This window comes from Grampus griseus (assembly GCF_964374135.1).
Source record: "Grampus griseus genome assembly, chromosome: X".
Classification (NCBI taxonomy): domain Eukaryota; kingdom Metazoa; phylum Chordata; class Mammalia; order Artiodactyla; family Delphinidae; genus Grampus; species Grampus griseus.
In genome coordinates, this window is record NC_138999.1 from 87,263,586 (window position 1) to 87,280,365 (window position 16,780).

A 16,780-nucleotide genomic window follows, 5' to 3' on the forward strand; every position below is an offset into this window, starting at 1 on the left:
AGATGGGCTGTTGCCCTATATTCTAAGAGAAGATAAAGAAGTATAAACTGAAATAGTTGCTCCAGGAGAAGATAGGTTCCTTCCTTGGAAATTAGAGAAAGGCAAATTTCAACAAAATGGAAATGCCTTATCTTTTGGTCTCTAGGATTGGCAAAGAAAAAATGAGTGACAGGTCTGGTGTGCTGCGGGGGGAAAGGAGAGGGGCGGGCATACTCTTGCATCACTACTGGTAGGAGAGAAACTTGGAGACCATGGCTCATTGGTGACGTATCTCAGTTGACCAAGAATTGTGGAGAGGTGGTCTTTTTGGTCCGGCCATCAGCTTCCTGTTGATATCAGGGAGATGTGTTTGTAGCCAAGTGAAGAAGGAAGAGACTTCTCTGATTGTGTTCAGGTTGGTGTGAGAGTGAGCATTGCCTGGGGAGTCTTGGGGTCGCGGTGGAGTTAGGTAGCAGAGACCTGAAGGGGCAGAGTCAGCTTTCCCCACACCCTCTGGCTATCCACCAGCTCATTTTAGTTCTCTAAATGGTGCATGAGGTCGGGGGGAGAGCTGATGCTGGGATCTGGGAGTGAGAGGTGGGGACCGTTTGACAGTCTTGAATCAGTAAAAGGTAGGAACTGTGACCTAACACCCTGCACTAAATGTTCACAGACCTTTATCTGTTGGTTAGCTTGTCTGTCTGTAGGGGGCAGCACAATCCAAAGGAAAGGAAGAGGAAACCCATTACATACAGGATATTTAGTAGAAACTGAAGTGAGTTCTTTCAAGGAAACGTGGGGCCTGGGTCACAAGGTGGCGGTAGAGGCAGGCCCCAAACCAGAACCTGTTCTTTCACTATCCTGCCTTCAGAAAAGCATTACTTAACCCCAATCCTTTTAGGCTCTGGGGAAGCAGTGTTTATAGAGCAGAAATGACGGGTAGAACAGAAAAGTGGCCATTTGATGGAAGAAACCGAGGTCAAGAGAGTGACTGGGGCGCAGAGCAATGGAAAAGGTGGGCATTTGTGGGGGAAGGATGGGGTGATGAAAGGGTCTGGAGGGCAGGGTAGGGGCTGTGCCTAAGACCTAAATGGGAGACATTTGAAAGCCAGACTTCTCACTCTGGAGAGAGGACACATATGTGCCTGTACATCTACCAGTCTCCATTCTTTCTTCTGTGTCTACAAGTAGACATAAATCTAGGCAAAGGAAGAACGAAATTGCTCTACACATTGTTATCTCTTGGAGATAGGGATGGGGAGGGAGGTTGGAGTCAAAATGCAGGGTCTAGAGGCAACTCAGCTACCTCTCCTTGTCTTTGTTCTCCTCTCCTCTTACTTGGGTGCTGGAAAAGTTAAATGCTGTACCTCTGAGGAAACAGTGGGAATGAGCTTAAAGGAGATAAATACCAGAGGAGAAACGTTTGAAAGTTAAGACCCTAACTCAGGAAAGAGAGATACTGATACCCTTGTATCCTGAGTATTGACATGTATATCTATGGAAACTCATATGAAAGCTCTATGTATTTGCATTTCCACTAGTTTCCGGTCAGATGGCAGTTAGTGCAATTTGTGTCCAGGAAAAGAACGTCTAACAGTCTCCTACCTAGAACACTACAATTAGATAGCTTTTAAAAGAGTGAGAACCTCCTGTGACTTCTCACAGATATAGAGTATGCTCGAAATGCTGATTTAGTGAAAGCAGTTCTGGAGGTCAGGGCTAGAAGTTGCTACAGTGTTCATCCAATAATCAGAAGAGGATATAACCACAGTGAGAAACAACCAGAATTGTAGGGAACTTCATATGGATAAGGATGGGTAAGGGGTCTGGTCTTTACTCAAAGATCCAGGAAAAGCCAAGTCCTGGGGATGAGGTTGACATGAGATATGGGCAGTAGGAACCTAGGGCCTCTCAAAGAGGAAATAGTCTGAATGAAGAAAAATCACTCTTTCACTAATGAAAATGAGGACTATTTTTTAGTGATGCTTAAGATATTGAAAATTTCAGTTGTGTTCTTGGCCTCTCCAAGTGCCCTTTCATTCAGGGAAAAGTGTTGTTAGCTCAGCCCAGGGACACTGGTTTTTCATTTAGCCACGATATCAATAGTCATTTGGCCAGCCTCTCCATTGCTGGAAACACAATCCCTATTCCCGACCCTGCTGTTGAGGCTTTCTGTGCCCTGGATAACTTGAAAGCCAGTGTTGAAAATCAGGGCCAGATTAAGATGTACATCAACGAAGTGTGTCGGGAGACTGTGTCGCTTTGCTGCAACTCATTTCTGCAGCAGGCCGGATTAAATTTGTTAATAATCATGACAGTTATTAATAACATGCTTGCCAAGTCCGTTTCAGACTTGAAGTTTCCTTTGATACCAGAGGGAAGTGAATGTGCTGAGGGGCACGTTGTGAAACCCTTGATGGGTTTGTCTGAAAAGCCAGTCTTGGCGGAGGAGTTGCTGGGAGCCCAGATGTTGCTCTCCTTCCTGTCCCTCTTTATCAGGAACGCAAACAGACAGCTTCTCCCAGAAATCCCGGCCTCTTAAATGGCCCCCTCCAACAGGATGGGACTGATCCACCCCGAACCAAAACCCGATCAGTGAACCACACACTTGTGTTCTCAATCAAAGACTCTGCAGTGGGTGCTATTGAAGATCCAGCCTTAGCCAGTAGCCATATCTCTGGGTGAAAGTTACACTTGCTAAATCCAGGACCACTCTCTTGTTGGCCAGGCAGGGGTTCCCACAGAGCTTTGAGTAACCTCTTGGTTTTGCAGTCTGCAGGCAGTGCGCATTGTAAATTGCTCCCTTGCGGCCTTCTTCCTGTGGTAAAGGGATCATTTCAGCTGTGTGGTGAAAGGACAACATTTTCTAGCCTGACAAGGGATGCCTTGCCTGTGGTGGTCTCCCTGTCTAAGCTGGACCGTCTTGTGGAGACCAGACCCATATGGGAGCTTGTGCCGAAAATGCATCGGTTGCTGCGTAGGTTGAATTCTTTTTCATTTACTCTCTTTTCTTCACGAGCCTATGGATGGTAAACCTGTTCAGCAAAAAATGTACACTCCCCTTCTATGAGTTGTACTGACTCAGCCTCGTCCACCAAGTCTGCATTTTTATGTATCACCAATAAAGCTGTGTGCTTTAGCTGGCAAAAACGAGAACATGGTACTTGTCTTTGAGTTTATAGTCTGCGTGAAGAGGAAGCCCAAAATACATGATCAGTGCTAACTAACTGGGGCGTTTGCTCCTGAAGAATGTCCGCCTAGCAGTGCCCACAGGAGGCAGTGGAAGAGATGGGCTGCAGGGTTCAGGATAAGCTTCCAGAAGGGGCTGGGGGCGGGGCTGGGGCAGGGCAATGGGGTGGAGGGTGGAATTAAGAAGGACTGCTGGGAGGACTAAAGGAGACAGCACCTGTGAAGCAGGCAGCACAGTGCCTGATGCAGAGGAATCCTTCCCTCGATGAAGTTGTCTTTCCTCGCCTGCTGGCCTCTTAGAGAGGAAGGTCAGTATCCTTGAGGTTTTGTCTACACATCCTTGGGGGCCACAGGGCAACCCATCCCTGCACAAGTTAGTGCACAGTTATAGCAGTAACAGTTGCTACTTGCTGAGTGCCTGCTTTGTGTTGTTCTCTCTCCTGAGAAGCAGCTGTGAAACCTACTTCCAGGCCCCCTCCCTTCCTTGGGATGCCAAGCTCAAATTCCTGGCCGAGTGAAAAGGCTTGGCCGTTGCTTCCTCTGGCCAAGGAAGGGCAGAACCTCCTTTCTGCCCTATCCCTGGTACTTCTGTGGGATCCAGGAAGGGGACAGTGGAGGCCTCCGTGAATCCCCGAAGGGGTGGGAGGGCAGATGCTGAGGGGCGTGGCATGGCCATGGCTGGTCCATCCATCAGGAGACATATTCATGCCCTCCATCCAAGCCCCTGGCACCCCTTGGAGGAAAGGAAGAACACAGCCCTGCACACTGAACCACTCCATGAATCTGGGCAACTCATTCCACCACCCCCTCCCAACATTTACAGACCCCTCCCAGCAAGCCTCAGCCCCTGCATCACCAAAGCCAGGTTCCCTGCGTGTTGTTGATGTGTCCTGAAATGGTTCTCCTCCTCAAAGCCCTGGCTAACAGAGGGGACAAGAAGCTTCCTTTGGGCGGTGCTGCTTCTGAGCTCGGTGCCCTCTCCTGGTCTCCCTGGGATGTGACTCTGGGCCACTGCTCCCTGGGCATCAGCTGTGTACAAGTGCTCTGCCTTCTGACTGCCCTCCTCCATATAGAGCATAGTTTTATTTCAAATTTTTAGGGTTTTTTTTTCAATTTTTTCCTCCCTTCTCCTGGAGTTTGGCGAGCAGGTGGGTTGCCACTCTCCTGCTTGTACTCATCCACCCCACAGTTTGGGCTGACTAGTAGTCACGGGTGCCTGCCAGGGACTCTGCCCCTTCCCAGGCCCTGCTGCCTTGATGGGCCAGCATGTGACTGTGGTTGCTGCAACATCACACCCGCAGCAACGTTCACCCCGCTGGAGCTTTGTTTGCTGGCTCTGGGGCTCTGTCTTGTTTCCAAAGAGCTGCTAACGTGGTCCCCCCTTTCTCCCAAGCCAGCCTCAGGTGGGCTGGGCAGTCTGTTTCCCACGCAGGATTGCCCTGCGGGCAGCCCTGCATGCACTTGTCCCAGTGGAGCCTGCTGGCCGATGGTGTCTTCAGCGACACCTTACTGCTCAGCCTCTGTAATCTCAGCCCAAAGGCAGAGCATTTCTCCTTCCTCCTGGCTCGGGGTCCCAAATTAACACGTGCTTCCCTCCTGCTCTGCACTCTGCCGAGTCCCCCGTTTTGAGTCCTGCCACAGGTAGTAGGCCCACCATCTCCGAGGCAGGCATTTGGCACTTTCAGGCCACAGCTGATTCCTATCGCAGGGAGGGCCTCGGAGACCTTCTGCCCATCTCCTGAGCAATTCTGTCACAGGGCAGCCTGCCAGCATTGATGTGTCTCCACGGTGTGGTCTTGGCCCAAGTCAAGAGCCCCTTCTCCATTTGCTGGCACTGCCCTCCCGAAAACACTCCCTGCGTGTGGAAGCACAGGGCTCTGGTCTGCCCTTCATCCCTTTGTTGGTTGCTGTGCCAGGGCAGGAGCCCAGTTCCCAGTTCTGACTACTACCGGGGTGCGGAGGGGGACTTCAGAGGGGGGCGTGGAGGGGGGGCGCAGGGGGCGGGGCGCATGCCTGCCAGTCAGGGCCTGATTAAGACATTCAGAGGCTTTCAGCACTGGAAAGACTAAGGTGCCTCCTCCCATGCTTAATTCAAAAATGAAACAGCAGGGGACCACCAAGCACAAACTAACCCACCTCTCTTCTGCAACCAAATGAGCTTCTTGCCAGGTTTCCCCATGGCAAACATTAGACAAGGTCATCAAAGCTTGAGCTTGTCACACTCTGTGGGGAGATGCCTGCCTTGATGGGGTCGCCCTAGCCGAAGCTGTCTCTTTGGTAAATCTGGAACTGCCTCCACAGACTGCCCTCCAGCTCCAGAAAGGGCCTTGGATTCCCTTCTTCTTCATCTCATTATCTTGTCTACACTTTGTGCCTGTAGGTACTGATTTCTGCACTAACTCCCAGCCTGCTACATCTCCTGGGAATTTTGTTATTTGACCCCCCACTGCACCCCTCCCTGCCATAAGTGCAGGCAAGGTTGCAGACATCCAGCTTCCCAGCTGGTACACCCAGTCTCACACAATGCATCCCCACGGGGGCCCTTAGTGCCACTCTCAGAGCAGTTTCAACCACGATCCCCTCAGTTTGAAATGTCACCAGGGACAGGCACAGCCCTCACCAAGTCGGTCTCTACGCTGGGCCACCACAGCACCTTTTGGCTAAGAGTGTGACAGCTGTGTGCAGCACTGCCCCCCACCTCCTCGTAGCGGCCACCGGTTGGTCTAAGATGTGATGGGCACTGCAGCACAGTCCTGTGGGGCGTCAGTCCCTTGTCTGCTCCTCATGCTGCATGGATCACCTTACACTCTGTCACTTCCCCCTTCACTTTACTCACGACCTCCTCTTCCCCTGAAGGCTCATTTTCCCTTATTGCCTCTTGCTTTTGCGTGTGGCTTAGGACGGCCTTCCCCACTTCCCAATTACAAAAGGAGTCTCCTATATGGTTTCCTAATTCTTTCATACCTTTCTACTTAAAGGGTTGTCTCAGGGATATACTTGGAATTTCCTGACTCCTTTTCCAAATGGATAACCTGTTAACCCAGCACCACTTATCACTCCATTCTCACGGTATAATTGGTGCATTCTGGGACCTTCATGCACCCAGCTGAGCATCCTCGCTGTGGCTGCCTGCTGTGGAATTCCTCTTGGGGCACAACCCTTTCTCCCAGGAACCCCTCACTGACTCGGGGACCCTCTGCTCACTGGGTGGCCTGTGGCAGGTGGGGTGTGTGTGTTGGCAGGGAGGCTGTGTTGGTGCCTGTGAGCAGGCGTCTGCCCCAGGTACCTTCTCAGGACATGCTCTGGCCCACAGGAAACTTAGGAACCCCCCGCCCTGCCTGCTTTAGCACCAAGGGAGATGGGACTGTTTTCTTCCCTCACCAAAATTGCCTCATTTTTGTGCGGCAAAACAAGTTGGAGCACACTGTGTTATGCATATTATTATAAACATTTTATGTAATATATTCTGTCGTGTATGATTTTAAATTTTCTATTTTAGTAAAAATTATCTTTTTTAAATCATCATATAAAATTGTGTAGTGATACGCATTTATAGGCATAACACTTTTTGCCTCCATTTGGATATATTGGGTTTGTATGGGGAAAAGTCAGTAAAAGACTCATTTTTATTTTTCTGTCTTTTGTGCCTTTGGAATTTTGTACTTATATATATTTTTTTCCATCAAAAGTAAGTATTATGGGAAATGATTTTTGCTTGTTTGTATAAAAGCTCTTGATGGAACATTGTTTCTACAGTCAGGCTCCTTTGGTGAACTCTCTTATTATATTTATTTTTTGCCTCTTTTTTCTTTCTGACTTTTTTTTTTTTTTTGCAGTCCACGGGCCCCTCACTGTTGTGGCCTCTCCTGTTGTGGAGCACAGGCTCTGGACGCGCAGGCTCAGTGGCCATGGCTCATGGGCCCAGGCGCTCCACGGCATGTGGGATCTTCCCGGACTGGGGCACATCGGCAGGCGGACTCTCAACCACTGCACCACCAGGGAAGCCCTCTCTCTGACTTTTTAACTAGACAAACATAGTTTACAAATTATGACAGTTTTATCTCTTCTTATTCAATATTTTATAGCTCATTTCTTTTTCTTATCTCATTGCACTGTCAAGGACCTCCAGAGCAACAGTATTGATGATACAGTGCATACTTGTCATGTTTCTGATTTTAATGTCTGATGTTTCAGCAGTAAGGTTGATATTTGCTGTAGGTCTTTGAATAATATAATATGTCATCTATCTATATAATAGAATTTATAAAGCAGTAAAAATAGGTGAACTAGATCTCTACAGATCAGTCTAGACAATTCTCAGAAACCTAATGTTTAGTGAGATAAGTAATTTAAAGAAAGATACAATATAATGCCATTTATATAATTTTAAGACTATAAAACAATACTATATATTATTTTGGTTACAAAATTAAAACTGGGTACTGAAAGATGCACATCAATTTTACAATATTACTTGCTTCTGGGAAGAGATTGAGGAAAATGTGACCCTAACAATTTTGTAGTTTAATTTTGTCTATTAATAAAGAAATTATAAACAAATACAAAAAAGTGTTAATGTTTGTTGTTAATTATGAATGATTTATAGGTAGAACCTCATTATTTTTCTCTGTATTTTTTTTTTTTTTTGCGGTATGCGGGCCTCTCTCACTGCTGTGGCCCCTCCCACCGCAGAGCACAGGCTCCGGACGCACAGGCTCAGCGGCCATGGCTCATGGGCCCAGCCGCTCCGCAGCATGTGGGATCTTCCCGGATCGGGGCACGAACCCGCGTCCCAACCCGCGTCCCCTGCATCGGCAGGCGGACTCTCAACCACTGTGCCACCAGGGAAGCCCCTTCTCTGTATTTTTTTTAATTAAAAAGAAACCTGCATTTTGTGTCGAATACAATGAATTAAAAAACCCTCATCTAGACATATCGCCAAGAAATTTTAGAATAATAATGATTAAAAGGAGACCTTAAAATTTCTCAATGGTAGGAATAAAGCCATCTACCAAGCAGACTGGCATCAGACATGTTATTCATAATACTGGATATGATATGACAATGTATAAATGCCTTCAAATTCTTAGAAAATATGCTTTTCTCTAGTATTCTACTTCTAAACAGACATACCCACATACCACATCGGTATGTGATGACCATACAGATGTTTTCAGGACGGAAAGTACACAAATTTTGCCTCTTGTGGACCTTCTCTTAGGAAATTATTTGAACATGGACTCCAAGAAAAGAAGGTAGTAATCAAGTCAAAGGTAAATATGGAATCAAGGAAATGGTGATCACAACTTGGGAAAGCAATAAAGGTTAATTTTAAGACGACAGCTAAACAGCAGGCCCTGGTTTATCAGACCAAAGTGGAGCAAGAAGACAGAAGATTTGGGGTAGTAGGTGAACAAAAGGGGACTTGTTAAAATCAATTGAGAGGTTAGAAGAACTAGAGGGTATGATACAGGCAAATAAGGGAAGAAAAACAATTAGAAGGACCTCTAAGAAAATATTACAGTAAGAGCCCCCAATGGACCATGCCTCCTTGTTACCATACCATTGTATAATCCCCTCCCACACTGAATCTGGACCTGGCATGTGATTTGCTTTGGCCAGTTTGAACATTAGAAAACATGACCCATGAAGAGGCTTGAACAGTGCATTTTCAGTGGGCATTTCACTCTTCCTGCTCTGAAACCACCATGTGCCAAGCAGACTAGCCTGCTAGAGGATGAGACCATGTAGAACAGCCATGAACTGTTCTGAGGACCCCTAGGAAGAGCTGCCAGATAAAATTCAGAACTCCCAGTTAAATTTAAATTTCAGATGAACATAAAACATTTTTCAGTATAAGTATGTCCCAAATATTGCATGGGGCATACTTATACTAAAACAATTATTAATTATTTAACTGGAATTCAAATTTAACTGGGCATCCTGTATTTTTTTTTGCTACATCTGCCAACCTTAGTCAGAGGAAAATCAGCCCCCAACTGATTTGCCAGCTGACTCCAGTCACATAAATGACCTCAGGCAAGATTAGCAGAAGAACCAACCAGTGCAAATTCCTGATACGCAAAATAATGAGTAAATAAAATGGCTGTTTTAAGCTACTGAGTTTTGGAGTGCTTTGTTAGGCAGCAATCAACAACAGACTTAAAAAAACCCAAAAAGTTCAAAGTGTGTACTTGCTTCAAATATGCAGCAAACTAAGATAAAGAGTGAGTTCAGCATTTGAAGGAGTATAAGGAAAAAGAATCTATTTAGTCTTGAATCTAACAACAGTATCCTTTAAGTGACTCAAGTTAAGAGCCTTGACCTCGGATTCCAGAACATTTCTAAGTGACTATAGTGGACCAGATTGAAGCAAAAGCTAATCTTAGGTGTCTGTGGGATCTGGCCATGTCACCTAGGATGGTACAGGCTTGAATGAGCTCCTAAGTTACTAAGTAAGTATTCTCAGGATAAGTTGCATCCATACCCTGATAAAATTGATTTATAACTTACACCTAGTTCTACCATACCAGATGACAGTGCATGAGTGGACCATGGCTACATGGCTCCCAGAACAGTCTGAAGTGACCAAATAGATATAAAGCCAACCCTTCTGCATCCCAAGAAAGACCTACATTGAACACGTGAAGGCACCTGAGGGAGTCAGGTGGTATCATCATCAAAAGGGTGTCTTCATGGGGTATTGAAAGCAAGGGGAACTTGCCCTTCTAATGGAGAAAACGTTCCTAGTTTTTTTGCTTTACATAGCCATATGTCTATTTCTCTATATCTACCTATCTATCTATCTATCTATCTCTATCGTGAGTTCCAGTTAACTTTTACATTAAGTTCTATAACAACCAAGTCTTCCATTAAAGCTTTCTGCCTTCAGCTCTATGCATTGAAAATCAATAAACAGTATATACTTTTTATTGAAGTATAGTTGATTAACAATATTACATTAGTTTCAGGTGTACAGCATACTGATTCAGTACTTTTACAGATTAAAAGTTATTACAAGATAATGGTTATAATTCCCTGTGCTATACAATATATCCTTGTTGTTTATCTATTTTATACATAGTAGTTTGCATCTCTTAATCCCATACCCCTAACTTGCCCCTCCCCACTTCTCTCTCCCCTCTGGTAAACAATAGTTTGTTTTCTATATCTGTGAGTCTGTTTCTGTTTTGCTATATTGGATTATTTTTTAGATTCCACATATAAGTGATATCATACAGTATTTGTCTTTCTCTGTCTGACATTTCACTGAGCATAATATTCTCTAAGTCTATCCACATTGCTGCAAATGGCAGAATTTCATTCTTTTTTAATGAGTAATATTCATATATATATTCATATATAATATTCATATATATATCTCACATATATAAATCTCACATCTCACATCCATTTGTCTGTTGAAGAACACTTGGGTTGCTTCTTTGTCTTGGCTATTGTAAATAGTGCTGCTATGAACATTGGGGTGCATGTATCTTTTCAAATTAGTTTTTTCATTTTTCCCAGGTATATACCTAGGAGTGGAATTGCTGGATCATATGGTAGTTCTATTTTTAATTTTTTTAGGAACCTCCATACTGTTTCCCATAGTGGCTGTACCAATTTACATTCCTACCAACAGTGTACAAGTGTTTCCTTTTCTTCACATCCTCTCCAACATCTGTTATTTGTAGACTTTTTGATGATAGCCATTCTGACAGGTGTGAGGTGATAATTCGTTTTGATTTGCATTCCTCTAATAACTAGCCATGTTGAGCAGCTTTTTATATGCCTGTTAGCCATCTGTATGTCTTCTTTGGAAAAATGTCTATTCAGGTCTTCTGCCCATTTTTTGATTGTGTTGTTTGGTTTTTTGATATTGAGTTGTATAAGCTGTTTATATACTTTGGATATTAACACCTTGTCTGTTATCATTTGCAAATATCTTCTCCCATTCCGTAACTGTCTTTTCATTTTGTCAATGGTTTCCTTTGCTGTGCAAAAACTTTTAAGTTTAGTGAGGTCCCATTTGTTTATTTTAGTTTTATTTCTTTTGCCTTAAAAAAACAGATCCAAAAATATATTGCTGTGATTTATGTCAAAGAATGTTCTGCCTATGTTTTCTTCTAGGAGTTTTAAGGTTTCAGATCTTACATTTATGTCTTTAATCCATTTTGAATTTGTTTTTGTATGTGGTATGAGGGAATGTTCTAATCTCATTGTTTTACATGTAGCTGTCCAATATTCCCAGTACCACTTATTGAAGAGGTTGTCTTTTCTCCATTGTATATTCTTGCCTCCTTTGTCATAGATTAATTGACCATCGGTGTGTGGGTTTATTTCTGGGCTCTTTATTCTCTTCCATTACTCTATGTGTCTGTTTTGTGCCAGTATCATGCTGTTTTGATACTGTGGCTTTGTTGAATAGTCTGAAGTCTGGAAGGGTGCTACCTCCAGTTTTGTTCTTTTTTTCTCAAGCTTGCTTTGGCAATTCAGGGTCTTTTGTGGCTCCATATGAATTTTAGGGCTATTTGTTCTAGTTCTGTGAAAAATGTCCTAGGTATTTTGATAGGGATTGCATTAAATCTGTAGATTGCTTTAGATAGTATGGCCATTTTAACAATATTAATTCTTCCAATCTAAGAACACAGAATATTTTTCCATTTCTTTGTATCATCTTCAATTTCTTTCCTTAATGTTTCGTGAACAGTATTTAGATGATTATGACTATATAAATGCTGTTCATTGCTGAGCTGAAGTAGTCTCCTAACATGTGAATCTATTTTGTATAGTTTTAGAAAATGATTCACATATTACCTGTGGGGAGGAAATTTTAAGTAGGCATGAGACAATAAAATATAGCTGACAGAATGTGGGATGTAGAAGAAGATGATAAAAGACAGAAGAAAAGACAGCAGAGCTGATATCCTCATTTTATAAAGTGAGAAGTGAACAAGTCCTGCTGGAAGTTTATGAAACAAAATAAATGTTTATGTATATAATTTAAAGTTAAATTTAGCTACTTTATTTAGTTTAATTGATTTTATGGCCTACTTTCTCCATAAGAAAGCAAGCTTAATAAAGGCTGTCTGTCTTGCTCACTACCGAATTCTAAATGCTTTGAATAGTGCTTGGCACACAGTGGTGTTCAATAAATAATTGTTGACTGTATGATTAAACTAAAATAATAATAACATTACAACATCAGGAATAAGAGAAAGGAAGGAAGGACTGTAAGATTAATGAGCTAAGTGTCCTATTTACATATCAGAAGTTCATTAGAGTACAAGTATATTTTTGGCATTTTGAAGATGACCACAAGAACAGTTCTCAGTCTTGGCACTATCAATTGTTTGGGCTGGGGGCTGCCTTGTGCACTGGAGGATCACTGACATCTACCCACAAGATGCCAGTAGCACACCTGTCCTCTGTTGTGACAATCAAAAATGTCTCCAGACACTGACAAATGTATCCTGGAAGCAAAATCACCCCTGGTTGAGAAACACTGCATCAGAAGAAGCTAACATCAGATAAGTGAAGAAAAGTTGCCTCTGGACTCTAGAGAATGGTCCTGAGTCTAGGGAAGAGCAGGAGGGGAAATGACTCATTTTCATCATAAACTCTGTACTAATTGCTTTGCTATTATGTATGTATTGTTCTGATAATATTAACATTTGTAAAAAATATGAAATAAATGGAATAAAAGGGATTTTGAGATAGGCTAGCAATATGGGATGAGAGAGAAGGAAGGAGTCAGTAATGACTAGGATTCTGGCAGGTGCAACTGGGTGGATGGTGATTGTGCTCACCAAGACAGGGAAGACAGGAAGGGGAAAAGTTTTGGTGTGGGACTGGGGAATGATGACTCCAATTTCAAATTTGTTGAAGTTGAAATATCTGTGGGATATGAAATCTGTAGACATCAAATAAATTAATCTTGGACTCTGGATATATAGACTTGTGAGTCATTAACATACAGGTGATAACTGAAGCCATGGCAATGGATGAGATTCCTAGAAAGAGAAGAGACTTGAGAACAGGACCTCAAGATACAGAGCGTGTAACGTTCTTGTCTTTTTCAAGTACCTACATTTTTAAAATTAATTAGGGCCATATTGTAAATATTGTTTAACATACTTTAAAAACAAATTTCTTTCTGCAAACATAATGCACATTTACTGAAGATATTTCTCAAAAATATCTAGATAAGCACAAATTCCTGTCCAGAGTCAAAATTGCAGCTTGAATGCTAGACAATCAAATTGAGTAGACACTGAGCACTAATTATGTGCAGGGCAGATGGAGATTCAATAGTAAACAAACAGGTATCATTCCTGTGTTCATAGAATGTATCATCTAGTGGGGAATACAGGCAAAGAAAATGGAAAATACAGTGGAGTGTAATGAATGCTAAGAAAATTAATCATGAAAAGCTACTTCAACTAAAGATGCAATGAGATGTGATTTAAGCATCTTTTGTGTCACCCAATTTTCTCTTAATTGGCACAAGCTCAGTTACCGGGACAGGAAGAAACTTTGTTGTGTGTTACTTTTCCCCCTGTGTCATGTAGTAAGAACGCTCAGGAAGGCTGGCAGAGAGCATGGAGTTATTTGTCTTTCTGGGCCTGACTAGAGACTCTGTCCAAACTAAGTCTCGCAGTATGCTGGGCTCTAACTCCTTCACAGAGAACATCTCCATGAATTGTAAATTAGTTTTATGCTTTACAGTCTGTTCAGTTAATTTTCCAGAAACTCTCTAGCTGTGATTCTACTTTCTTAAGTAAGCTACAAGACAACAATGAATTCCAGAAAAGAAAAAGACTGTTTCTTCCTTCCTTCCTTCCTTTCTTCTTTATTCCTTTCTTTCTTTCTTATTATGGTAAGAACACTTAACATGAGATCTACCCTCTTAACAAATTTGTGTATTTCTTAAAGATAAGAAGCATGCACAACTTGACAGCTGGAGCCACCATGGAGCAGAAGATCCATAATAAGAAGGAAAGAGAGATTGGGCCAAATAAGGAGTCACAAAGGTCATATTTGCAGGAAATAATCTGTCCCCAACAAGCATTAGAGATGAGTCTGGCCTCGAGCAGCAGGAGAGAAGAGAGACTGCACTTTTAGCAGCCCCACAGCTACCTCTCTCTAATGACTTGAGCCATAAAAAAATTATTGGTATCAGACAATCCTGGCCCTTATCCTAGATGAACATTCTGCAAAAAACTGGTTCAGTAAAACCTGATATCCCTCAAAGATGGGGAATCAAAATGGAACTGACACAAGAGGTAAACAGAGGTAATGCACGGGAAAAAAGAAGGAAAGGGACCTGAAAATGCATGGCAGATAAAGAAAACTCATCTGAAAAATAGTAGGTGAAAATTGTCACCAGATATTTCACCATGAATTAGAAAGTTTTAATGAAGCAATAAAGCAAGAGCTCAAGAAAAGGATGGTAAGAGAAGAATGAGCTGAAATGTGAGCTGTCAGGCCTCAGGGAAAATGTAGAAGAAATTTAACAATCACAGAGATGAAGGCAAAAGTGACAGGAAAGGAAGAAACCTTAGCAAAAGTCTAGCAATTAGTGTCAAATCTATGCAAATTTAAGACGAAGACCAAAACAAACGTGGTGATTATGGTTACAGAACAAATGTAACGGTGATAAACCCAGATGGAGTAGAAATGATATAATTAGCAACAATTGGGAGAGAAAGAAAGAAAAAGAAAGTGAGAGGTAATGTAAATGTGTTGGTTTTCCTATCCTTAGTACCTGGGGGTCAAAACATGACATTTAAAGCAGACAAATCTGGCAATAAGGGTCCAAGTATATTGAGCAGTAAAAAGACAAACACTAAGAAATATAATTTAATCAACTAAAATTGGGTAGATGAAACAAGGAAATAGAAGGGACGAAAAAGAAATATGTATAATATGTAAATATGTATAACCATTGAATCATTATTTCTAATATCAAGAAAAATGGTGAAAAACCCTAATATCCACACATAAGGGACTGACTAAATAATTATGGCATATTTATACAATAAAATACTATTCAACTATAAACTAAAAAGCAATTTTTTAATGTAGTGATATCAAAGGATTGAGAAGATTATTATATGTCTGTGAATATATATATACAAGCATATATTACATATTTTGCCATATATTCCCCCCCCTCTATATATATAGATGCACAAGAAATTGATAATATTGCCGCTGGTGGCGAAAAACTGGGTAGTGGCGACACAGAGGTGAGAGAAAGGTTTACAATGTATACCCTTTGTTATCTTTTGAATTTTGAACCATTAGGCTCCTACTTATTTTTTTAAATAAATTAAATTTAAATTTAAGATGAAATATAAAGAATTGGTTGACCTGTCTTTGCCCAGACTTGTGGATGTCATGTTATGTGAGATGCCTGATACATACTTTGTAGAGCTTCCTGACTCCACATACATCTCTCTCTGTTCTAGACCCCTGAGGAGTGAGGCAAACATACAGGGCAGTGCCCTGGTTGCCCACCTGCCCAACTATGTCCCTGCCCATTCTTTTTTTTTTTTTTACATCTTTATTGGAGTATAATTGCTTTACAATGGTGTGTTAGTTTCTACTTTATAACAAAGTGAATCAGTTACACATAAACATATGTTCCCATATCTCTTCCCTCTTGCGTCTCCCTCCCTCCCACCCTCCCTATCCCACCCCTCCAGGCGGTCACAAAGCACCGAGCTGATCTCCCTGTGCTATGCAGCTGCTTCCCACTAGCTATCTACCTTACATTTGGTAGTGTATATATGTCCATGCCTCTCTCTCACTTTGTCACAGCTTACCCTTCCCCCTCCCCATATCCTCAAGTCCATTCTCTAGTAGGTCTGTATCTTTATTCCTGTCTTACCCCTAGGTTCTTCATGACATTTTTTTCTTAAATTCCATATATATGTGTTAGCATACGGTATTTGCCTGTCTCTTTCTGACTTACTTCACTCTGTATGACAGACTCTAGGTCTATCCACCTCATTACAAATAGCTCAATTTTGTTTCTTTTTATGGCTGAGTAATATTCCATTGTATATATGTGCCACATCTTCTTTATCCATTCATCCGATGATGGACGCTTAGGTTTTTTCCATCTCTGAGCTATTGTAAATAGAGCTGCAATGAACATTTTGGTACATGACTCTTTCTGAATTATGGTTTTCTCAGGGTATATGCCCAGTAGTGGGATTGCTGGGTCATATGGTAGTTCTATTTGTAGTTTTTTTAAGGAACCTCCAGACTGTTCTCCATAGTGGCTGTAACAATTCACATTCCCACCAGCAGTGCAAGAGTGTTCCCTTTTCTCCACACCCTCTCCAGCATTTATTGTTTCTAGATATTTTGATGATGGCCATTCTGACTGGCATGAGATGATATCTCATTGTAGTGTTGATTTGCATTCTCTAATGATTAATGATGTTGAGCATTCTTTCATGTGTTTGTTGGCAGTCTGTATATCTTCTTTGGAGAAATGTCTATTTAGGTCTTCTGCCCATTTTTGGATTGGGTTGTTTGTTTTTTTGTTATTGAGCTGCATAAACTGCTTCTAAATTTTGGAGATTAATCCTTTGTCAGT

General features: G+C 42.2%; 1 protein-coding gene across 1 annotated transcript; it reads left to right on the forward strand.

Moving 5' to 3' along the window:
• Nucleotides 1-911: 911 nt before the first annotated feature.
• LOC309817568 (protein ARMCX6-like) lies at nucleotides 912-3,118 on the forward strand (the record flags this gene model as incomplete). The annotated part of the gene is made up of 2 exons (XM_082646853.1): nucleotides 912-994; nucleotides 1,987-3,118. The coding sequence occupies 2 exons, from the start codon at nucleotides 912-914 to the stop codon at nucleotides 2,519-2,521; spliced, it is 618 nt and encodes a 205-aa protein (XP_082502979.1). The 3' UTR covers nucleotides 2,522-3,118.
• Nucleotides 3,119-16,780: the final 13,662 nt, after the last annotated feature.